The sequence below is a fragment of the Sciurus carolinensis genome, chromosome 15 (genome assembly GCF_902686445.1).
Source record: "Sciurus carolinensis chromosome 15, mSciCar1.2, whole genome shotgun sequence".
In the NCBI taxonomy this organism is placed as follows: domain Eukaryota; kingdom Metazoa; phylum Chordata; class Mammalia; order Rodentia; family Sciuridae; genus Sciurus; species Sciurus carolinensis.
Genome location: NC_062227.1, coordinates 15,792,941 through 15,818,784, shown reverse-complemented (window position 1 = coordinate 15,818,784; position 25,844 = coordinate 15,792,941). Strand labels below are relative to the sequence as shown.

The 25,844-nt window shown below is 44.1% G+C and overlaps 1 protein-coding gene across 10 annotated transcripts in view; it reads right to left on the bottom strand.

Annotated features, from left to right (window-relative positions):
• Window positions 1–15,119: 15,119 nt before the first annotated feature.
• Mtcl1 (microtubule crosslinking factor 1) overlaps window positions 15,120–25,844 on the bottom strand; it is a 131,659-nt gene continuing 120,934 nt past the window's right edge. For 7 of the 10 annotated variants that reach the window (XM_047526500.1, XM_047526506.1, XM_047526503.1 and 4 more), the window contains 2 exons: window positions 21,707–23,246; window positions 15,120–16,298 (listed from right to left, as the gene is read on the bottom strand). In XM_047526500.1, the coding sequence (XP_047382456.1) occupies window positions 16,104–16,298; window positions 21,707–23,246 (1,735 nt within the window). In that variant the 3' untranslated portion in view covers window positions 15,120–16,103. Of the gene's footprint in view, window positions 16,299–18,957; window positions 19,015–21,706; window positions 23,247–25,844 lie in introns of all 10 variants that reach the window. The other 3 variants (XM_047526504.1, XM_047526508.1, XM_047526509.1) reach the window with 1 other exon arrangement.

Below are 25,844 nucleotides of genomic sequence, written 5' to 3'. Positions count from 1 at the left end.
TTTCATCAGTGGCCTCTGACTCTTCCTCTCCACCCTGATCCTTCAGTCAGCCTGGGAGGCTTCATCTTCTGTGTTATCAATGATTGATCCAGTAGACAAATCCCAATGCCCCTTGACTTTAATATGTCCATTACTTCACTTAAAAAAGAAAAAGAAAGAGGAAGCTGCTATGTCACCCAGGCTGGCCTTCTGCCTCAGTCTCCCAAACAGCTGGGACTACAGGCATATACCACCATGCCTGGCAATGACAAAGCCCTTCACTTTGATATTCTTTCAAACACCTATACCTGGGGTCATATTCTTCACTGTGTGATTACCCAGAAGGGCTCCATGTCCGAGATCTTAAACTTCAATGTTTTACTCAAATCACTTTCAGAAACTGCTAGAAAATCTTCAATTGCCATTTAAGGGCACAAAATTATTCAGAATAAAGCCTATATTTTCTAATCTCCCTTCTAACTGGGTGTGGTGTCATGACTAAGTTCTAGCATCATGAGATATTGTAAGCAGAGTGGTACATGCAACTTCTAAGAACTGTCCTCATAGGAAGAGAACAACCCAGTCTTTACTCCTTCCTCCTTGCTAGGTGGAATAAGGATGTGATTCCAGGGGCTTGGGCAGCCATTTTGGACCCTGAGTTAAAAGCTGTAATGTAGAGGATGACAGAGCCATAATATAGAAGGAATCTGAATTCTCTATGTTTCTATGACAGAAAAATAGACCTCAGTCTTGTTAAGGCATTATTCTTTGGGTTCTCTGTCCCTCAAGCCAATTTCAATCCTAATATTTATAGCTGCAACTTTTTATCAAACTCTTTTCTCATTTTGTTTACATTCCAATTTCATTGGGACCTAATTCTCTTCTAGAGTCTCTCGTGGTGTTCTTTTCTTTATTTTCTTCTTTTTACATTCTTTCCAGCCTTTATATCCCATACAATATACATCGTGGAGAGATTCAGAGTTCTCCAGGGTTTCTCTGTCCTTGTGTCTGAGCATTGAAGGGTTTGTTTGCAAAGGTCCAGATTCCAAAGGGAAGTACTGCTTCTCTCATTGCTATGACCCAGCCCAGAGGACACTGATTGGCCAGGACTACCAACTAGAGAAGGAGTAATGGTAGGAAGCAGAACACTAGGGTTCAAGAGGAGAGGACTGTGAGTTTGTAGACGCACCTAGTAGAGTCCATGAAGTGACACATACGTGTTCAGAGGCCAGCAGACAAGGCTCTTTAAGTGGCTATGTCATTAGAAGGCTCAGGAGGCACTGCAGAGAAGGAGATGAGACTCCATGTGGGTTAGGAGGCATCACCCCCTCCACAGTCAGTGCTCACAATTCACGCGTTGACTCTGATACAGATGTGACTCTGTAACACTCCTTGATTTAGATAGAAGTTCAATGAATCTCCCTGAATCATTTTGTCACCATGATAAAGTTCTGAATTAAAGAATCTAGCTAGACATATGCACATGGTTTGAGAAGGGAAAAAAGGATTGAGAAGAGCAGACCTTCCCTTAATCAAGAGCCTCATTCCCAAAGTGGACTAAACTAGTTAACATCCCTGAGAAAATAATGTCCCAGGGTTGGGTTTGAGTTTGCCACTACCACAGTGGAATCAGGACCTTCTCATGCACCCAGAACGCCCTCAGCTACAGTGAAGGGAGTTCATGTTTTTCTTTTCCACTGGTTTCTTTTCCACTGTCTTTATTTCCCACTAGTTTCTGAGAATTTCTGAGAATTTTACTCATTTCTATATCCCTGAAACGAACGAAGAGTAGAATGTGGTAGATGGTTATTAATATTTGCTGATTAGCTGACTGAGTGACAGAATCGTGACTACAATATGGATATGTGATTGGACTTTACACTGAAAACATAGCCACATAATACTACAGTTAACTGGGTTGAATGAAAAAGAGATGACACACACATACAGGATGGATGCAAACTTCCTGGGGATGATCTTGCCACAGCACAGGCTTGGAAATTGAAAGGAAAGTGGGATTAGTGTTGACCTGTGTTCCTGGTAAATCGCTCCATGATTAACGTGATGGTGCAAGAGGCCTGCCTGAGCTGTGCTTGTGGCTCACTCCTGAACCATGTGCATATGAAACAGAGCAAGTGGAGAAAAATTGCATGACTCCTGCCCCAAGAGATCTTGGTGCACAGCTCATGAACAGGACCTGCCTTGGAGGAAGGTGGAAGCACTTCTGTGGCCAGTTGCTATCCATTGCTGTGGCCAGTCACCTAGCAGAGCCACGACTCCCTCAGAGAAGATGCTGGTCCTCTCAGAAAGGTAGTGTGGCTTTGGGGGTTACACGATCCCTGGGGACACACTCAGTAGGGGGAAGCTGCTAATACCCAGTGGAGTTTTACCAAGTGCCCCTCCTCTTGTGGAGCCCTGGATCCATTGTCAGATGAGGCTTTCCAGAAGGCATCTTCTTACAAGCCACATCACGATTCTTTGATGACTCCTACAGTCTTCCTCCCTCCAACTTTCTATCTTTTCTCTTCAAAATCATCTCTAAGTCTGAGCTGGGAAGATGCAGGAAATTTCTTCTCATAGCCAGTGCCTGGTATGAACAAGAGAATGGAATGAGTGGAGGATGGACAGATGAATGGGTGGAGGAGGGAAAGGACAGAGAGAGGATTGGACAAATGGGTAGAAATGGATAATCATAAGAAAAAAATTAAGCCAGGAATTGAGGTAGAGACATCAAAAATCCCCTTCTCTTGCTTGGCTGGAAGGGCAGGTGCCCAGTGTCACTAAAGTCCAGCCCAGTTGGGATTGTGAGCACACATTCGTCCAGGCCCAGCCAATTGTTATCTGATCACTGTGAACACACAAATGCCTTAGGCTGTGTGATTGACAGAAGAATGGGTATTGGTGGATGGTGATGTGGGACAGAAGTGAGATATGTGTACAGTATATTCCCAGGAAGATTTTGAGAAGTGGGTTTATTCATAGGGATCATCTATTTTTTTAAAAAAACAAAATATCATCTTACGGAAGAAAAGCATACTATGTCAAACATGAGCACGCTAGGGCTGGTGGCCCTGGACCACTGCAGACACTGAGTTTTTGTTGTCAGTCTGTCTATCCACTCAGCAAACACATTTGAGTATCCAGCTCGCTCTGGCTGATCTATTTTATTTGGCACAGAGCCAAATAAAACCTGGCTCCTCCCCCAAAAGACACACACACACACACACACACACACACACACACACACACACGAGCAAATACATTCAGAATAGTGTATTAGACAAGAGATGGCCCCAGGAATGTGGAGCTTGGGGAGAAGGTATAGTCACTCTACTAATGGTTCAGCAATGACATCACAGAGGAGATGAGGCACTCAATCTGCTGTCATCTCCAAATGAGACTGAGTAAGTTCCAGTGGTGGCATGTCAGGGGTTCATACCCACAGACTTTATAAAGAGACACCTCCCTTAATCCTAGAGAGATTGAATGATAGTGGTCCCTGTCATTCAATTATTGAATTGAGCACTACCCTGTGCATGGTTGGGCACTAGGTGCTGGGCATTCTGCAAGAACCAGAAGAGACCAGATTATTGCCCTCATGGAGGTACCACCTTCTAACCAGACCTGTCACACACCAAAACTACCCAATCAGACCTGTGCTACCACATCCACTCTTTCTGGGAGTTATTGTGGTACAGTTTGAAAATGCTGTCACACCCCGAGCTGCAAGCAGTGCTGGTATAACCAGAGCAGTTGGGCCGATGCTGTGGGCGTCATGATAACAGAGGCACTGGCAGTGTCTGAGAGTGGTTCCCCTCTTACTGCCTACACATGGCCTTGCCTCTCAGAGCCTCCTGGTCTTCATCTGTAAGATACCTAGATCGTCTTATTAAATAAGATAGTATTTTGCACATGGTCAAGTGCTCATGATTGTCATCAACTGTAGCACTGAAGGATGTAGTCATAGTAGGCCAGTAATCCTGGAGGACTAGGTAGAGTGGTTTACCAAAGGCAGAGGGGAGAGATGAGGTTTCTGTTACCTCCCTTTTCCTGTCACCCAGGAAATAGCTCAGGAACTGCTTTGATATCTCCTAGAATTACCTCAAGGGGAATGGGGGGCCTGAGAGCCTCCTAGGGAGAGCAGTTAGCACCTTGGCAGCAACCAAGTGACCGGAAGTCCTGAGCAGGGGAGAGTTATAGACAGGGTGAAAGGCACTACATTCAGGATCCTGAGCCCTCAATTTCATACAGGAGTGATGTGTGTAAAAGCCCATTGGGAAGTATCCATTGTTCCATTAGTTTAAGAACTGAGCAATCGTATGATGTGCTTACCTCTGTGTGTGCTTGTCAGGCAATGAGGGCTTTCAAGTTACATGGCTTAGGCCAGATACCTTAAATTTTATCTATTTTTTATTTTTTAAATTGGCAAATAAAAATTGTATATACTTATGTTGTACAGCATGATGTTTTGATATATGCATTCATTGTGGAATGACTAACTTCAGCTAATTAACATACCCATTACCTCAGATGCTTATCATTATTTGTTTTGGGTGGACAGAACATTTGAAACCTACTCTCAGCCATTTTCAACCTCACAATATATTGTTATTAACTATAATCACTATATTGTACAACAGATCTCCTGAATTTATTCCTCCTCACTGAAATTATCTTTTGACCCACATCGGCTGACCTCCCCGCAACTCCCCAGTGGAACTATCATCTATTCTTTGCTTCTGCAAGTTCAACTTTGTGTAAGATAAGTGCAACTATGTGGTGTTTGTTTTTCTGTACCTGGCTTAGTTCACTTAGTATAATGTTACCATGTTCATCCATGTTGTCAAAAATTATAAGGTTTCTTATTTTTTTAACATATTTTTAAAAATTTTAATGTGCCCCTCCCTAATAAAGAAAAGAAACACTGGAAACAGCTAGCATTTATTGAGAGTCTTCTACATTTTTGCAGAGAACCATGAAGGAACCAGGAAGAGCACCCCTGCTTTCATGGGCTCACACCCACTGTTCCCTCGAAGCCATAATTCGTTAATCCGTGGTACCAAGGAGACCAGCCCGCATTCTTAGCCTTCTCACTGCTATGGCACAGCATTAGGCTGGTGGAAGATGAAAATAGAAACCAGCCTCCTCTGGCCAGTGAGGAGCAGCCTGCTGGGGACACCACCTGCTCTGACACACACGAACCGTGCTTCTGCCCAGGGGAAAGGAGATGCTGTCATTTTAAGTGCTGAGGCAGAGGTAGGTGGCCTGCCTTCTGACGCACATGCTCCTTCCGCTGCATTTTATCTCCCACCTGCAGCAGTGATTTAAAACCCATTTTACCTTCGTCGAAATGCCAGAGTAAAGTGCTAACTGGTTGCTGCTACTGATGCTCCTATGAGTGACGTCCGCTTCTGAGTTGCTAGGCAATGAGACGCCGGCCCCCGCTGTGCATTGCTGGGCCACGCAGAGTATCCAGGCCCTCCTGGCAGTGCTCCTTGCGTGATGCTGCGATCTGGTGCCCTCAGCAGTCTTGTCTCCACTGCTAGGGATGCACTTGATTGCTCATCTGACCTCACCTGTGGAGAGTTAATATCGATTGAACCTTGAAATTGATCACTGACTGCTTTATGGGTTGTCTGTGCTTTGAGCACAATGTCCCAAATTTCATTTTTAAAAGATGTGCTTCATTCTGGCTCCTCCCCTAAGTGGGTCATGGTAAATTTAGACAAAATCATTAGAGGCACTGAGAATTCAATTCAATTTAGACTTGACTTTAAGGACACAGTGTTCTCAGGAGGAAGATGCTCCTGTCTTGTTATTTGAGCTTCTGCTTTAACTAGTCATGATCTGAAGATGACCTTGTTCAAGATCTAGGTGGAGCCAACAAAGTAAGAAATGACTGGTAAGGTCTCTTCTGTGACCACGAGAATGGTGATTTTTCACATGCAGAAATCCCTTTTGTGTTCTTAGACTAAGGCATCAAAATTGCCAGCCCAGGTGGTAGGCTCTACAACCCTGCAGCCCGTACATTACCTCTGGAGGGGAAATCCTGCCTTGGCAAGGTTGTGGGCACTCTGAAATTCCTATATAGGGCAGCTTTGGGGCAGCTTATGGGCTTCATTCTAATTGGATGGGGATTAGGAAACTTCTGGCAATGGTTATGTCATTTTACACAGCAATGAAAAGGCCATTGTTCAGTTTCAAATATAGGAGAGGGAGGATGATGGCCAGGCCATGAGCTAGACGCCTGTCTCCCCTTTGCAGCCACCCTGCTAACCCTGGTGCTGCTCCCTTCACCAAAGTGAGGGGTTTAGCCCTCACACCTGGTTGTGGGTGAGGAGGATCCTTGGGTCAGTGACCTTGCCTTAGTGATGAACACAATTTAAGTAAACAAGTAATCCTGTGATCCTGAGGGTGTCAGTGCCCTATCTTGTCCTATGGTTGTGTACTTTTTTTCATATGTTGAGTCAAAATATTAGACTTCAAGGTATATGCTATAGTTTGAATCTGGCATGTCCACCAAAGGCCAGTGTTTTAAAAGCATAGTCCGTAGGCTATGGCACTTTTGGGAAGTGGTGGAACCTTTAGGAGGTGGAATCTAGCCGAAGGAAGTTAGGTCACTGGGGGCAGCTCTTGAAGGTGATAGGAGGACCCTAACACCTTCCTCTCCTTTCTCTTTGCTTCCTGGACACCATTTAGATGGACAGATCTTCTCTCCCACACATCCCTGTTCTGATGTACTATGCCACCACAGGCCCAAAGTGACTATGGTCAGAAAGCTCTGAAACCATGAATCAAAACAAATCTTTTGTCCTTATAAGTTGGTTATCTCAGGAGTTTTGTCACAGCAACAGGAAGCTGATGAAAACAGTACATTAGTTAAATTCCCTCTCTTCTTCACAACCCAGTCAGCAAGTAGAAATAATGAGTCACCAGAACCTGAGTTTGTCCTTCAAAAGTTACCTGAGGACTTATCAGGCCATAATCACTTAAGAAATAGTACCATATTAATAAAAGAAACAGTTGTTGGTACCTATTGCTTTTCTAGAGCACAATGAGAAAAGGATTCTGGTCAAATAGGTCACTTAAGGCTCTTTTACAACCTTGAAAGGAGATGACACGAAGTCAGTGAAATTCAAAACACAATTTAATCTGTTAAACTCCAGGGTGGAAGCAGGTGAGCTGAGATGGGGCAGTCTTCCATGATAGCCTAAAATGTGTCCTTTAGTGGGGCCAATTCAGCAACTTGTGGTCTGACTGCACTTGGCTCCCAATGAGGCAATTGATAGAGTTGGTTCAGGGACAGTTCAAGTGACTGCTCAGGTGGTGTGGATCCCTGCTCTACCAATTTTTAACTGTATTACCTTGAGACAACCCATAACCTTTCTGATCCTCTGTCCCTTCAGCTATAAAATTAGGAATATCACCTTGATGGACAGAATAATTGGGACAATTAAATGAGATGATAATATCTTAAATATATATAAATATATTGAGCAATTATATAATAAGTCAATCCTCACAGCCACCCTATGAAGTAGGTAGTTTTGTTAACCCATTTTGAAAACTAAGCTCTAGTGAGAATAAAGAACATGCCCAAGATGAAAAGGCATAGTAGTAGGGATTTGCACCCATGCCTGTCAGACCAGACCTCAAGCTCTTAAGTCTTATGACCATGGCTCCCAAACATTGCTGCAAAATAAAATTACCTGGGGAACATTAAAAATTCCAATGTCCAATCTCACCCCAGGTCAATTACACCAGAAATTCTGAGGTAAAAGCCAGACATCCTCTAGTCTAAGAAATTATGTCCTACTGGTGGTTCTTAATTCTGAGAGCTTATTAGAACCATCAAGGGAAACATTTACAATATACTAATGGCTACTCCCAAGAGATTCTGATTTATGTGACCTGAGGTGGGGCTTTAAGTCACTCTTAGTGATTATATGATACAGCCAAATGATGACAGTTGTGTAGTTATAGGGAAATTGCTCTGAGGAAGCAGTCGAGCACTGGTAACTATTATTAAAATATGCTCAGTGCATAAAATGAGGGCTTTCTAAGGATGTTCTAAGGGGCCCTTAAAACTTGCATTTTTATCTCCCTAGGAAAACTGCAGTTCACCTGGGTCTGTTTGCAAGCTCAAGGGAGGCACTCAATCTGTATTTCCACAAATGTACTGAGGGGGCAGGAGAGTCTCCAGCAGCCTCTACGAAATACTCAGTCCTTGTGCTTTGCACAATGAGCTCAGTACTACTTTGATGTGCACTCCTAACTAAAAGATCTAGAATTTTTTTTTTTTTTTTTTTTTTTTTTTTTTTTTTTTTTGGTGCTGGGGATGGAACCCAGGGCCTCTTGCATGCTAGGCAAGTACTAAGATATACCTCCGGACCCTTCAATTGGATTTTTTTTTTTTCCAGTACTGGGCATTCCACCCAGGGGCTTGGGCATGTTAGGCAAGCACTGTACCACTGAGCTACACTCCTGGACCTTTTAAATTTTTATTTTGAGGCAGAGCTTCACTAAATTTTGCAGGTGGCTCTCCTGCTGGGATTATAGGCATGTGCTACTACAGCTGGCTATGAGAAGGCCTTTTTATAAACTGGGAAAATTCTATCTTCTTGATTTGATTTATTTCCTCAATATTATTTGTATACATATTTCCACTTTGGGGGATAGTTATTCTCAAGTCTCAGGGGCTTAACAAACCAAGGGCTGATGTTTTATTCATGCTCCATACTTAAGATGGGTCTGTGTAATCAGTTACTCAGAGACCCAGGCTGATAAGATGCTTGTACTATAGCTGAGGCAGAAAAAGAAAACTGGCAAGTGGGCATTGGCTCTTGAAACTTCAGCAGGAAGTGACACACTTAGAATGAGTTCACATTTCATTAGCCGAAGTGTGGCACTCTCATTCAAATGAAGTGTGACTTTACTAAGTAAAAATTGATATTATTTAATATGTAAAATATGATTTTACACAGTAAACAGCTCTAATGACTAACACAATAAAATTCATATATATCTTTTTTTTTTTTTTTTTTTTGAGGTGCTGGGGATTGAACCCAGGGCCTTGTTATATCTCTTTTTTAAAAAGCTTTTTTGCAATTCTGGGAATTGAACCCTGGGTCTCACTTACCGTAGGCAAGCCCTCTACCATTAAGTAATATTCATAGATATTTTTAAATGGTATTTTGAGATAGGGTCTTGCTAAGAGCCCAGACTGGCCTTGTACTTGGGTGCTGCTGCCTCAATCTCCCAAGTAGCTGGTTGTTATGGTTTAGATATGAGGTGTCCCCAAAAGCTTATGTATGAAACAAGGGCGAAATGTTCAGAGATGAATGAATCAGATTATGAGAGCTATGTAAGTGAATTAATCAGTGGATTAATCCACTTGAATGGATTAACTGGATGGTGACTGCAGGCAGATAGGATGTGGGTGGAGAAAGTATGTAGACCTGAGGCCACTGATGACTGATGAACTCATTCCAAGATTACCATGAGAATTACAAGGTTTTATTTGGAATCCTAGAGCCCTGCTGAGATTTATCGGTTTACTGGGAAGTTAGAGAAGCATCTATCTTTGCAATGGGGTGAATTCTTTCAATCTAATAGCCAGAACTGGGACTAGGGAGAATAAACAGTTGACAGTCCTTGCATTCTGAGTCCTTTCTCTCAGATTATGTATGTAGTATGAGGACTGTCTCTCCCCAGGCCCATCCCTACCAGTCCCATATGCAGAGACCTCAGGTGTCCCCTTATAAAAAAGAACAGGTCCTCACTTTTACTAAATTACAAATGATCAAATAATAACTTATGTGCCTACTGAAGGATCTAACCTTAAAAAAAAAACAAAAAAAAAACAATAAACAAGGCTTGAAAACCTGACTGTAATTTTGCATCTTGAAGGAAATAAGGCTTAAAAAGGAGCCAATTCTTGGCCGGAAGGCTGGTCCAGCGTAAGAGGCAGCAAAAGAATAAGTAAGGCCTCCTGCAGGTTTTAACTGAACAATTGGGGTGGATTTTGGAGTTCCTGACCTTGTGGGGAAGTGGGGATGCCCCCCAGTAGGCTGGAGAGCTCCTTTCTGCCTGCAGAGCAGTTCACTATGTCCATGGTGGTGGGAGGCTATAGTGACCATGGCAGCCAAAGTCCCAGCAGTGATTCCCTGGGTCAGCACCACAGCCTTAGATCTGGAACCTTCCATCCAGGCTTGCCCCCTTCTGATCCTCCCAACACTGCAGACCTTAGAAAAATGCAAATTTATTTCTGGAACTCCTTTACTTGTTATCTGCCAATGCTTTGTTTTACCACCTAGAACAAAAGCCAAACCTCTTTCTGTGGACTATTAGCCTCTCAAGTCCCTTGACCTTTCCGTCTGTCCCCTCTAGAGCCATTGCCCACCTTGCCTCAGACACAGGGGACTTCTTTCACTTCCTGGAACACACCAAGCTCACGTCCACCTCTCCAACATTATTTGCACCTGCTATTCCTTCTGCCTGGCTGACAAAATCTTTTTGTTCAAGCCTCCAGGCAAATGGCATCTCCCCAGTAAAAAGTCTCAGTCATGTAACTGAGATCCCATAATGAAAATTATAATTTTTTTCTCTTGTAAGAGGCTTAAGCCATTCATTCTCCCTCCCCAAATTTAAAAACCAAAGGGCACAATGTTTCTTTTGAAGCTCAGAGAAACACTGAACGAACTCTCTACCTTCACTTGAGTTTAGTTACCTGCTTTCTTCACAGTTTTAGAAGCTGCCTAACTGAATAGTAAGGTAATAGATAGAGCCCTGCTAGTTTTATAGCTCTGATGGGTGGTCAGCTTGGTAATGCTTTAAGTTGTTTTTAGGGATTTGGAGCTAGCCCTGTCTAGCTCAAACTGGTTGAAGTCATCAGCCCTTTCACTTGGGCCTGTATAATATCTGATGGGCAATGTTTTAACACAGAAGGCCAAAACCACCACCCTCAGGTCATGCTAAGACTGCCATTTTTCTGAACATACATCCAATGAAGAGACATGAAGTTCAACTATGCATTTGCTGAGCACTGATTACCTCACCTTTCCTTACCTCCACTCCCCTTTCCCCACACCTCAGACCACACTATTTCTTCCTACCATAACTACCCCAAAATCCTATCCTCTAGAAGGTAGATTTGAGTCTTGGGGTCCACCCCCCCCCATTTTTGGCTGCTTCCTGAATAAACCTTTGCAAAACTTGCAGCTTCAGGGATTAGCACACTGAGTGGAGGCCAACGGGCCTGGCTCAGTAACAGTCTATTGCTCCCTGCCATTTTGCTATTTGCATGATATTTCCCGTAGCTAGGATACAGGCCCCATCAAAGCAGTGAGCCTGTCTTTCCTGTTCACCTCCAGTGCTTGCAATTCTTAGTACAGTGCCTCCAACACACTAGGTACACAGTGTCTTAAAACTTACGATAACCCCAGGAAGTAGGTGTTATTGTTGCTATTTTTCAACCAAGTCTTAAAGAGATGGCTTGAGGTTGTATTGCTTTCAGTGTCTGAACCAAGATTCCAACCTAGATTTTTGAGTCCCAAAGCCACACCAATTCTAGGGGACTGGAGTGCATTAAATACGTGGTGTCATCCAATTCACTCAAATAACCTGTCTCCAACTCAGAGCCTGCTGTCTGTTACACAGAATTCTGATGCATGCTGCATTTAAAGAATGGTGCTGACAGGTCTATTGCAGCCAGAGAAAACCATGACAAGGATATGTATGGTGGGCTCTTGAGCCAAGGAGGATTAAGGATTCTAAAGTGCTCAGTGGTATAAAGGGATTGCTGAGTGCCCTGATTATTCATGGGGAGTCACCTTATGGGGGGTAACGCACAAGGCTATTTTAGTCCCAAAGGGTTTCTTTTGTTTTAAAACTAGACACACACCATAAACTACTGACTGGATAAACAAAATGCAGTCCAGGTATCCATGGGATATTATCCAGTATAAGGAGGAATGAAGTCATGGAAGAGCCTTGAAAATTCATGATAAGTGAAAGAAGCCAGACACAAAGGGCTACATGGCATATGAAATATCCACCAATAGGAAATTTCCTAAATAGGCAAATCCATGGAGGCAGGAAGTAGATTAGTGGGTACCAGGAACTGGAGGGAGTGATGGCTTCATGCCTTTGGGATTTCCCTCAGGGTGATGACAGTGCTCTGGAAGAGGACAGCAGTGGTGGTTACACAACACTGTGAAAGAACTGTCTCTGAATGGCGCACTGTCAAATGATCAAAATAGTCAGTTTTCTATAATGTGAATTGTACCACAACTAAAAGAAATGAATTAGGAATTAGAAAATGGTTGTTCTTTTTCAGCCACTTTTTGAACAAAACAAATATGTAGAACTAACAAGCTTAATAAAGTCTAGAAATATAATGTACAATACAAAAACAATAGTACTGTGTTGCATTTAGAATTTTTGCTAAGAGTAGATTTAAGGTGCTCTTGCTACAAAAGGGACGGAGTAACTATGGAAGATGATGGATGTTAATTTACTTTAAAAATAATTAATTTAAAAACTAAAATTAGACATTTTAAAATCTCATATGTTGTTCCACAGAAAGAAAAAAGGCGAAACAAATGGACTTACTGATACTTAGAATTATGATATACATAAATATTTTTAAAAATAGACTCATAATACTGAAAACTTTAGTATAAAGCAAATTACCTTCTGGTAATCATAAGGAGAGAATGGAATGTGACACCACTCCCCCGTAATTGCAGTTTGAGGGCTGTGGCTGCTAGAGGAATCTGCTGCATCTTTCCTTCTGACATAAAAGCAACTGGCTCATGAATGGTGGCTCCTGGAGACAAGAACAGACGCTTCCTGTGGGCTGTTCCCTGTAGGCAGCTGCTCTGCCTTTGTAGCCACGTAGGACCCAAGGAGTTGTCTTAGCAGCTATCTGGAGGGGACAGTGGAAAATGATTTCATCCTACAGTCTTGCCTTGCTTTTGAAAGCTGGACTGGCTTCACAATAAAAACTGAAGAATTCATGTCCAATTATTAGAAGTTCCAAAGGGGTTCTCAAGGCACTTGTGTGCCTGATGTGGCTCTGCCTATGCAAATTTCTGCAACCACCCAGTTAGCATGTGTCACTGCCTGATGCAACAGTGCTTATTAATGCCTCCCTCCACTTCTCCCTCCACATTGAAATGCTGCTTCTCCAAACCCTACTGTGCTTGAAATGTCCACCTTTCCACTTTTGCATTTCATTTATTTTGTGTGGGAATTTTATCTCCTCCAACTGGACGAAAAGATCTCTGGTGACCATAACCGGTCCTTGAAATTTTTGAGGTTCCCACTACCTTCCAGGCATATTCTCCTCTCTAATCAAATAGCATCTTCACTTTTCTTTGCTAGGTCAACCTGTCACTGAAATTGGGTCAAAGTCAGATATGTGACTTACCCTAGACCAATGTGGATCATCAACCTTAGGCTTTTGCTGGAGCTCCTGGTAAGATATCTTCTTCTCCTATTTCCTAAATAAATAGGAGCTATTAGGGATCACTGATATTGGAATGCTTCTCTGACAATAAAACCACCAACAGAGTCAGAAGAGACTAACTATAAAGTCTGGAGAGTATAGTGTGAGGCTTGGCTATAAGAACCAACAACTTACTTCCGAGTTGGCTGGTTGCTCCCAACTAAGAGAATGTTGATGCACCTAGAGCATTTACCATGGGCAATACACACACACACACACACACACAATGTGTATATGTGGTGAGGATCAAATCTAGGACCTCACACGATAAGCAAGTAAGTGCTCTATCCCGAGTTTTATCCCCTGTCCCCACACAATTAACCAACTTGTTGATAGGATGTTTGTAGCTAAGTCTTGAGTGATTAAGTGAAATATCTGTATTTCATTTAAAAAGTGGTAAAATATGTGTAACATTTGCCATTTGAGCCATTTTCAAAAGTACAACTCAGTGGCATCAAGCACATTCACGTTGCTGTGCAACCTTGACCACTATCCACTTCCAGTACTACTTTGTCATCCCAAACTGACACTCTATTACCTATTACACTCTCACTCTCCACTCCCTCCTGCCCTCAACCCCAGTACTCACTATTCTATTTTCTTTTCTATGATCTATTCTAGTACATGGAATCATGTGATAATTGTCAAATTCTTTGTGACTTGGCTTATTTCACTTAGCATGATGTTTTCAGGGTTCATTCATGCTGTAGCAGGTGCCAGAATTTCCTTCCTTTTAAAGGTTGAATAATATTCCACTGTGTGAATATACCACATTTTATTTATCCATTCACCTAATGATGGGTATTTGGGCTGTTTCTACCATATTCATAGCTTTCACAAATAACACTGCAATGAACATTGGCGAACAAGTATCTGGGTTTATTTCAATTTTGGGGGTGGATATACACCCAGTAGGGGGATAGCTGGGCCATTTGGTCATTCTGTTTTGGTGAGGAGTTGCCATGGTGCCTTCTGCACTGGCTGGACCACTGACACTTCCACCAACAGTACAGGAGAGTTTAGCTCCCATTTCTCCGTACGCGCAAACATTTGTTTTTGTTTTTTTTTGGAAGTATATGTTTAAAAGTGGAACTGTAGTCATGTTGGGAACAGAATTTACTCCACTTGTTCATCTACATAAGGAAATTGTTGGATTAATGAAATGTTCAAGTCAGAGGCTTTGGCTGGAATAGTTCTTTTTAGATTCATGGGCAGCACACTCCTTTGTAATGCCCTACGCTAACCAATACCAGTGATGTGGGTTACATCTCACTGACAGAGAGGAAATGCCTCTCCTGGAGCTACTGGCCACTCCCTCTTTCCTAAGTGGAGGGGACAGAGGCGAGCTACACTTGACTTGCAGATAATGGGTTTCCTCAAATCCCCACCCTCTTCCAAGTTTTGGCTTTTGTGATGAGAATAAAGGCATTCCTTTATCCAGGGACCCTCTCAGAGACCCGAAAAACTGCAACATGAGCATGTGCAAGGGTGCATCCCTGTGAGATGCGTGACCAGCTGTTTCCTCTTTGCACAATCCCCCTCCTGATCCCTCTGGCTACAGAAAACTTTACATTGGAGTTCTCAGGAAGATATGGAGGGCACGTGAAACCTGAGAACTGAGAACACGCCACCATCTCAAAAAGGCTTTTATTTCTACTTCATCATGGTCTCAGACAGACTCAGAGGCACCATCGTTTGTCTCAATTTGGTATCCTCATGACGTTTTGCAGTGTTTTCCTTAAATAAGAAAATTCTGAGTGAACACTGTACATTGCCAGTAAATCTTTTAACAATAATTTTAAAATGGTGCTGTTATCTCATCAATGCAAGGGGACCAACAATTAATAGTACAGTACAAGGAACTTCACAATAGATTACAGTGGACCAGACGGACACACACTTAGGTGAGGGAGAAGACAGCAGCATATGTACATGCACCCGAAGACGTGCACTCGGGCAGACTAATATGTGCACTATACAGTAAATTTTCTACGCCTGTCTGAGGATTCTGTATCTTCTCAAAAACATTAACCTGCATCCCTCCAGTTTCCAGAACATCTGTCTTGTCTACTGGTTTCATGGCTTTTTCACTACAAAAAGTTCACTGAATCAGACAGTCTGAAGCATTTTTTAAAAATCCTAAAAAATTGTTAACATTGACAAAATAAAACTAACTTAAAACACTAAGTTCAACATGGAGATAAACCCAACCAAAACAAAACAGTGCAAATTTAACAGAGAGGCAGTCAGGATTGAGAGCAAGGGTGTTCAGAATCTCTTAAAAGGTACATTTTTAAAACTTTTTATATTTTATATCTATTTATACCATATTTACCTGTTTTTCTTTTTTTAATATACTGTGTAAAAAAGATGGAGACAAAAATAGTTTTCTGAGCTATGAAAAAATTAAGTTATTACAGGCACATTTACTGTTTCATTCTAGAAACATCTCAGTTTCACAGGTTGGACATTCAGCAGCTGTGTTTTTTTAAAAAAACATTCTTTGACCTTGAGAAAACTGGATCTCTCCTTTGGGGCAGAGTTTGGTTCGTGAAGATGGTGTGGCTATGCAAATTACAGTGAATTATACTGTGATAATCCATGCAAGCTTGCATCACGCATGTGGCTTCTCCTCCAGGGGATCCTCGTCACCGTGTTCCTCCAAGGAGGTCGCATCTCCGGATGGTTCAGACTGTGAGGCAGTGGGGGAAGGTGGTGCCCAACGGGATGGAGGGCGACGGTTTGCTGGTCTCTCGGGCCTGGAGAAGCAGGGCTCTAGGGATGGCGCTAGCGCAGGGCAAGGCAGTTCCTTCGGAGCCGAGAAAGGGGAGACAGCATTACTGAGGGTGGCAGTTTTATAGTGGATAATTCCCCCCAACACTTACCAAAAGACTTTAGCTATATGGAAGAGACCATGGGCGACTTCTGAATAGGAATGAATATTTTGTTCATGGAGAATAATTTAAAACCATGAGTGAAAGGACTCGAACAGGAGAAATCAGTGACATGAATGGGAAGATACCAGATTATGAATGAAATGGCAAAGCTGTGAGATGGGCCTGCTTTCAGAGCTCCTCCAGAATTGGGCTAGCACATACAGAAGACCAGAGAGAGCATCTATGCCTACCTCAGCAGAATCCCAACAAGCTGGTCCCACCACTGGCCCTTCTGAATGACAGATTTACATGTAGTCAACTGGATTTACGGGGCCTTGGTCTGCTGGGTGCCCAGGAAGAGACCTATGCTTTCATCCCACCATATTAACAGTAAGAATTGTCTTGAAATGAGCTCTGCTACTGTTTATTCCAAGTTGATTGGCAGTGGGCAAAACAAACTCCCACAACATGGAAAAAATGCTGCAGGCAGAAATTTTAATTGAGTTCTAGCTGTCTTTAATGACTCTTAAATGTAGCAGCATTTTTACAAATTGGTATCAGAGTGCACTTGTGATTTTGTGTTCCAGGCACCCTGATGTTCTGAGGACGGGTCATACAAGAAACACTCAACCTTGATGCAAATCACCTCTAAACCTTATTCTCAAGGTACTTCTTGTTTGTTTTTAAAGAATGTTGAGTTACTTGTCCCTAGTCTGCAATGTTAAAGAAAAAGGATGCCCAAACTTGGAAGTTGCTGAAATACAGAAATGTAAAATGCTATGGCATGAGGAAACAGTGATACAGAGTGGAACCCAAATGACACTCATGGAAAGCTGGGATGTGAATTATTTCAATGGAAGGCACAGGAAGGATGACACAGAACAAGGATCCACAAAGAAAGTCAGCAAGGGACTTGGATTTAAAGACGTGACACGCACTAAAAAGACCAGAATGACAGATTAGCCATGGGAGCAGGAGGAACAACTACAGGGGAAAGACAGATGGCTGTGCTGAATGGGTGGGCAATGCCACTTGGGAGAAGATGGAACATGTGAAGGATGTGTGGTGCTGGCCAGTGCAGATGGCTCAGCCCAAGGACAGTGTGGGACTCACAGGTTTCTGGAAGAGTAGGGGGCAGGTGATTTCCTGGTGGGTTCAGCACAAAAGGAACCTTAACACTGGGGACCACTTCTTCAGGATCCCTGCTTCCTTTGTGGCTGGCACCTTATGTGACACAGGAGGAGCCTCCATGGGCAAAGCACTTATGATAATGGGACCATGACAGGCAGACTGTGCCTCTCTGCTGGCACACCATCAATGCACTGAGATATAAAAAAGCCAGGGTACCGTGTCCTTACCTTGCCCACCTCAGCTCACATGCTTGGTGTCAGGGGACACATGGTTTGGGAAATCTGCTATTGTTTGTCTCTATTTGTATGGTTCTAAGAGTAGAAAGTGTTGTGTAGTTGTATATTGTGCATATATAAGTTGTGTGTGCTGCATGTTGGTAAGTCTGCTTTATCTAGTTCCTGTTCCCACCTTACTGTTGCTGAACAAAATGGGCTCTTCTTAAACCATGATGTGCCACCTCTTCAGTGGCATCTGCTTATGAAGGAAGAAAATGTTGTGTGACCACGAGGTCTTCCTTACTTATACACCAGAGTATACAAGCAAGCAATGTTGTCCTTCCCTCAAAAGTCACCATGGTGGCCCTGTGGGCCTCCATCCTTTGATGGAGTAGCATCCATCTTGTAAATGGCCTTCTCATGTTGTCATTTTTACCCCGAGGGACATGTTTTTATCTCTGATAGCTGACTGTAGTTTTGTACTCAACAGTTTGGGTTCCAGCCAGTGGATAAGGTGGGTGGGTGTCCCTATCTTCAAGTAAAATCAAAGTATGTTTTCTCATGTGCCTTGCTCAATTCAGGCTCCAAAGGCCATTCTGAGACAAGTTCTTAAAACATGTAGCGCAGGGATGGCTTTGTTGTTTTATTCATCCAACAAGTATTTATCAAACACTTATTCTGTCACCTATGATCTCATCTGAAGGACAGATACATTTGGGTTTATTCCTTCAGGTATGATTGTTTGAAAAAAAAAAAGAAAAAGAAAAGCCCCAGCACATTATGGTCACACCTCATTCCAGCCTGTGGCAGTTCACATAAGCAACCAAAATGCCAGTGAGCAGGGTGGGCAGAGCTGGCAGTTAGGGCTACAGAACTGACAGAGGCTGGACTCAAAGACCTCTTCAGGCAAGAGTCCTGTGCCTCAGATATCCCCTCCTGGCCAGTTGCTCTCTCCTCTGAAAGCATGTTGGCTACAAATTGCACAGAAAGGAGAAGTCTCAGCAGAATCTCTATAACTCAACAACTTCTCTTGACATCAAGCAGTCAACCCTTGAGTGGGGTGAATGGGGCATCTAATATTTCTAGGCTATGCCTGGGGATGCGCTGGCCCACCTAATCCTGGAGTTAGCATGGAGCAGATGCCCCCCTCCCCGACAGATGACGACGAGTGTCAGACACCAACCACAAATTACACAAATTACAAACATGACTCTTGAGACAGCTGGGCACTGAAGAAGGCACTTACAGCAAGAGGCAGGCAGGGCTAGAGTCCCCACGGGGCGGTTAGTAAGACAGTTTGGTTCTAGACAGACAGAGAAAGAAGAGAAAAGCAAGTAGGTTTGAACGTATGATTAAACAGAACAGTAAAAGTCAATGAGCACAGGGACAGAGGGTCAAAATTCCTGCCCGTAGATGGCCACCAGGAGGGAACTCAGGTCCCCCACATTCGCTCCAAGATGGGGTCAGGGAAGTGGCAGCAGCACTTAGCCACAGGCTGTCCTCTGCCAACTGGTACAGAGAGAAGAAGGAACCATCGAAGAACCTTGGACCTCCTTTCTGGTTTCCATGCTCCCGAGCTACTCATGGGCATTTGGCAAACAGAAGTGGAAATGGCCTAGCTGGTGTACTGGAAACAACAGAGGCCATTACACAGCTGGATCTGTTCTGGTCACAACAGGCAAGCTACTGCTGCTTGTGCTAAGTCGTTCTCCTCCCATTCTCTACTCTGATAGGGGAAGAAAAAACGGCTTTCCAGGTCCAGATTGTTCTTTCTCTTCACATCGGACCTCCCCGTCCCAGCTTCTCTCTGCATTGCTGAGCTGATGCCATGGCTTCAAGAGAAGAGGAAGCCTATGTCGCCTGTGGGGTGAGTGGGAAGTGAGAAAGGGACATGTCCTGCTGCCTGAGTCTAGAGTCTAGATGTCTAGATGAGTGTACATTTAGGAAAGATTCCACAGCAGGGTGCTCAGAGTGGGCTGGAAAATCAGAATGAGAAATCAGAACCTGCTGATTTTGGAATGAAAACCTAGAGCTACTACACAATCCATGGAGAATAGAGAAGGGATCATCGATGCACCTAATAAATTACATCAATTCAAACAGAATCTAGGACCATGCAAACTTGTGACAGAAAAGAAACAAAGAGCCCAGGGCATCAAAGTGCTACCGTGTCTTCACGCAGGTTCTGAGTCCTGGAAATGGTTGATGCTCCTATGGAGTCACCTTGTTTGGTGGCAAACACACCAAGCAAGAGAAAATTTAGGTACATGGTTCACAGGGGACAAAGGAGGACAGCTTTGCACTGACATAACCTCTTGAAAGCCACAATGCTGTGATTCTGTCATTAAACCACTTTCTTTATGTTACCACAGACTACTTGCAGCATTCATTGTTAGTAACTCAAAGTATTTTTTTTTGGTGCCTGAAAATTAATTTCTGTTTATTCTCTAATACAAGTTGAAACTACAGGCACAGCCGGTTAACGATGCTTTGAGACAAAGCTCTAATTTCAACCAATTTCTGCAGAGCTCTGAGAAGGCAAGGTATTCACATATAATGACCCTCCCAAGCCTCAAGTGCTTACCTGAGGGCTCCTGAAGGTTTGAGGTAAGAGAAGATCAAAGAGGACATTATTTGTCACCCAAGAACAGTCAAACAGCAGCATCTGTCCTCAGAGGGTGTAAACAACTTTATCACCAAGACTCAGACCTTTGGAACAGTAGGCCACATACTATCAACATCTGTATTAGGTTGAACCATACAGAAATGCCATTTCTGTAGGTCACTGGCAATTGAACAGGGTTTGTCCAATTTTAGATTTAAACTCTATATTTTGTGTTAAATATTCCTTGGTGGGTTGGGCTGGCATCTACCCATTTTTCCCCATGGGAAATGCGAGGCAGGTGACCCTGGAAACAAACCGTCCTCCTCTCCTCTCCCACAAAGCTAGGCTGCTGAGTGGTGGCCAGAAAGTGGTGGGTTGGTCAGGAGCATATGGCTGTCCTCCCCCCTCCCCTTGCTGTCTGTGAGAGAGATGGGCCTGGAGAAGGCTGGTGTGGCATGTGTGCAGCTGGGCTCCTGGTGAATCAGAAGCACTGGGAAGTGTCACACATGTGGCCACTTTCTCGGCAGCACTGCCCTTTCAGTCAGCATAAACCACAAAATCAGTAACACTATAGTCACCACCAGCATTACCATATTTGTTTCATTTTGCTCATTCTTGGTATAGAAATGGAAATTATTTTTTACAGTGGTATGATACAAACATACCACCTGGGGATTGTATCAGAACAGAATTCAGGGTTGACTGATTTGTAAGTGATTTTGAGGGGGACAGTCATCATTGTTGTATTGTATTAAGGCAGAATTTTTATCTTATCCATTTTATCTTATTCAACTGATTTTATTGCTAGAGGAGTTCACAGACACAAAAAGGTGATATGTGAGATACCAGACTGCTGTTCTATACTGAAGTCAGCCAGGAAATCCAAAGGTTATTCTTGTAGTTCCTGATGAAAGATGTGCTCAGTCCATGTAACCCAGAGGTTCTCCAACTTACCTTTCATGTTGTCACATACAAATATCTATAGCATGTAAAAGTCCTGAGACACACACACACACACACTCTCTCCCTCTCTCTCTCTCTCTCTCTCTCTTTCTTTCTCTCTCTCTCTCACACACACACATACACACACTGTTCATATAGGACATGCACAAAGAGGGCAAACTATGACCCAGGTGCAAAGCCCAGATAAACAGATAAGAACAATCACCTAAAGGACTAAATATGAATCAAACCACATTCTTGATGATTTTGAGAGTAAGATGAGATTTTCTTTAAAAAGTTGCTCAGTTTGTTTCCATTCTCCCTAACTGCCCACCCCACCTCCCCAGCATTGACAGTGATTCCCAAAATCACTGTCCCAAATCCCATCCCAGGATCCCATGTGCCTGACAGCTAAATGGAAGAGTGGAGAACACTCGGCATTCTTTACCTCCATGGACCCTGGTTCAGTTGTGACTGCTTCTCCTACGTGGTTGTCGCTGGTAAGATTTGGGAGGCCATGGGTGGCCTGCCTCCTTTCCTCCTTTAAGGCATGCTCCAACAGCTTCTTATTGAGGATCCGGGCCACACTCTCAGCAAGTGTGTAGCCAGGGGGAGCAGATAAGTCCTGCCTCACTGGTGTGCCCTCTCCCGCTTCCTCCCTGCACGTCTCTGAGCCTGCCCCAAGAGGGCTGGGTGACCTTCCTCGGGAACTGGTTCCTGTTTCCTGGCCTGGACCCAGATCTGGTCGTGGCTCTGCAGAGCGAGACCTACTCCCGGCCCGTGCGCCCTTCTGGAAGGGGTCCTGTACCACAGGGCTGTGGTCAATGATGTTGAAGAGGCTGGAGAGACCATCATTGATGGTGGTGTGCACGGGGCTCTCCCTGGTGGTGGTGGAACGGGCCCATGCTGACTCGCTGTACCCTTTCTGGGCCATCCCTGGTGAGGTCCTGCTATTTGGCTGGTCAGCTTTGGGGAGGGGCTTCCTCTGCAGCTTGGGAGAACCATACTTGGGAGAGCAGCAGGTACGTTCAAACTTGGCCTGTACCTTTTCAATGGCAGGGGCCACCTGCCTGCTCCTCAGGCTGCGGGAAGGAGAGGACACAGGTGTGGTACCACCCCCAGCCTTTGGCGTGAGACACTTATGGGGACTGCTGGTGACACCGCTGTTACGTAGGGCTTCAGTCTGTAGGCCCACACTAATGGTCTGGACAGTCTGTGTCCCCATTGTACGGGACCCATTGGTTTGGCAGGCCATGTCCTTGACTTGTGGCTCAGTGGGACCAGAGCAGATGGCATTCCTGACAGAGAAGGCTACCTCCTTCATATCATCACTCATGTTCTTGGACATATCCAGACTGTGCAACGGAGAGGCAAATCCCAGGGAGGTGCAGAGAGCCCCCTCCACATAGTCTCGGGTGTGTCTGGAGGGGGTACAAGGCCACCTGTTAAGCACAGGTTCTGGATGGCCCGCCTTGGCATCTCCCAGGCCCCCTCTGGCTCTGCTTGTAGGAAAGGGGCCCTCAGGTTCCAGTCGGCTCCTGCTCTCACCGCCTGTCATGATGCTCTCAACCCTGCGGACAGCGGGCGGGCTGTGAAGCACACGCACCCCGGCTTGTTCAGTGAGGATGTGGCTCCTCAGTGGCTGCTTCTGGCAGTGCTCTGGGCTGGTCATGGTATCCGTTGTCATGGTGACACTCGTGGTCAGGTACCAGGAAGAATCAGAGAAAGGCTCTGCATTGGCCTCGTGCCCTGCCCGTACCCCTTCGGTCCTGTCTGTCCAGAGGTCCGGAGGCCTCTCTGTCCCAGTCCTGGAGGGTGTGTAGTCCCAGCTCTTGCTGTTGAACTCCTCGATATATCTGAAGTCATCAGGAGACAGGGGTGGGGTGACATCATCTTTGTTACTGGCAGATGGCAGGCCCTTCTCAGGTAGAAAGGGGGATACATCCATCAGGCGCTGGAATTCCGACATGGAGGACACAGATACCGCCCTGGGAAAGGTAGGAAAGCAGAGGATGTCAGAATCCACCAGAGGGGCCCTGATACCCCACAGCAGCTGTGCTCTGGCTATGTGAGCTGTGCTCGCAAGAGTGTTCACCTCCATCTAAAAAGAATACATTTGCTGCTTGATGGTCTCTACTCCTAAGCTCACCCTTTGGTGTTTACTGGACTTTTTTTATGGCTCTGGAATTGTTCCTTTACCCTCAGCCAACCCTCAACCACAACAGAAAGGGGAAGGGTGGGGCTGTACCACAACCACAGCTGAACTCCAGACTTCGGCTTAGCCTCTCCATTCATGGGGAAGTACCTTGAGTGATACACCTACTGAGACTTACTGTGGTCCAGCATCAGCAGACACTTTTCATCCTGTGGAGATGAGCACCTCACAGTACCTATTTACAATAAGCTAAAAGTACATGATGGAGAAAGACTGCAATGGAATCATTACTTTCTGAAGTCTCTTCACCTAACCAGCCTTGTCCTCTATTGGCTGCCAGGGTTAACAATCTCCAAAGGCCACTTGGAAGATTTAGAAGGGAGGGAAGTAGAAATCACAGATTGCCACACAATTTCCAAGTACTACTTCAAACAAGGATTCACCTGGCCCTGCCCAAATTAACCAGCGGGGCTCAGTTCTCCCCTTCTCTCTGTGCTCCCTTCTTCACGGTCAAGTCTTCTTGTGTGTGAGTCTGTGCTCCTCCTTTATATCCTAAATAAGAGAAAATCTCCCTCAGATACATGAACACAATTGAAGGATGAAGATAGGTAAGCCAAAGCAACAGCTAGTTTTTGGCAATTGTCAGTTGATAGATGGGACCTGGGTGTAGATTCCTTGATATGTTGGCACTTTCATATTGCAACCTGACATGAATCCATAGAATGCCTCCCATAAGCAAGAGGCAGGCAGAGGTGCTAGGATGCATATCCGCCATGCCAGGAGACTGGACAGCTTGTTTACCCACCGGGGCAAAGAAGCGGGTCAGGAAGGAGGCTGGGGGCTGGCTATGTCCACCTACTCAGGTAATAACTTCTGTGGCCTGGAATTCCTCCAGCTGGGGTGAAGCGAGGAGGTGAGACAGACAAAGAATCACTGTCTCTGCAACTGGACCTGCTTCTCTTAGTTTCCCTCAAACAGAGGCTTATGTCTCATTTTTAGATCAGTACAGGTTCTGATGAAGGGGTCCTAGATTGAGTGCATGGGTTACTCAACTGCAGGACAAGGTCAGAACTGAATTCTCTCTGAGCAATACTATGTACTGTATGACCAGTATATAATACCATCAGTGTCACCCATGGGGTAGTGGCTTTGTGCTCTGGGGCTTAGCCAAATGCAGTGGGAACAGAAATGATGAAAAGAAAGAAATGGCACTGAACTTAGTGGCCAAGCACACAAAACCACCACAAAACTAGGATGTACTTGGGACATATGCAGGCACTTGCAGTTATATAGAAGAAAGAATGGAGGAGACCCACCACATGGGTAGAAGCAAGAGGTAAAAGTAGGTGGAGGGAGGGCACATTTTTAGACTTTGGACATTCTGATACTGTTTAGTTTACCACAAGCACAAATTGCTTTTGAAATTAACAGGAACAAGAAAGATGATGATGATGATGATGATGATGATGATGACTGTTAAATCATTTTGCAGTCCTGGGGATTGAATCAAGGTCCTCACACATGCTAGGCAATTATTCTTCCTCTGAGCTACACCCTAACCCTTATCATTTTTTATTTTGCGATGGGGATCTTGCTAAGTTGCCCAGGCTGGCCTTGAACTTACAATCCTCCTACCTCAGCTTCCCAGTATAAATAAGGTTTTTTGAAATAGCTGCACAGGTCAGAGGCTTGGTGGATAAAGGAGGGTGGTTCTAACCTTGATCCGGGACACTGACAGGGATGTTGCCACAAATGGGGTAAAGTGGGGGTGTGGCAATGACAGTTAAATTTCAATCACTGTTTCTCCTATGCCAGGCACTCCTTTGTTTCATATATAGTGACACATGTAAGTTGTAAAAAAAAAAAAAAAAAATTAAAGAACGCTTATTCACAAATAAGAAAACCAAAGCAGAAAGAGTTAAAGGTTATAGGGCTAGTGAAAGCAGAAGTGATTTGAACTCAAGACAGTTTGGCACTAGCACTTAAGCTCTCAAGTGCTGCCCTGTACTGTCCAATGATGACCAGAGAAGATAGTGAAGGACAGAAAGGTGCCCATGGCAACTCTATGTGCTGCATGGATCTGACAGTGCAAATGGAAAGGAGACAGTCATCCACAGACTCCCAGTTCATGGGAAAATCAAGGACAAGGAGAACTAAATAGCAAGTTGCCTGAGAACAAATTTAGGTAGTGGAAACAATATGTATTCATCTATAAAGAAAAACGAAAGCAAATAAGACCAGGAAGAAAAAAAAACTGGTATATAACTAACACCAACGACATCAACCACTATATATTTTCTTTGGGGATTATTGTGAGGAAAAAATTTAACAAGCCCTCCTGGAACTTTTAAATATATAATATATAAAATGTCTCATATATCAAGAGGAGGTTTTCCAAACTTCTCATGAGAAGTTTTCCATGCATTTTTCA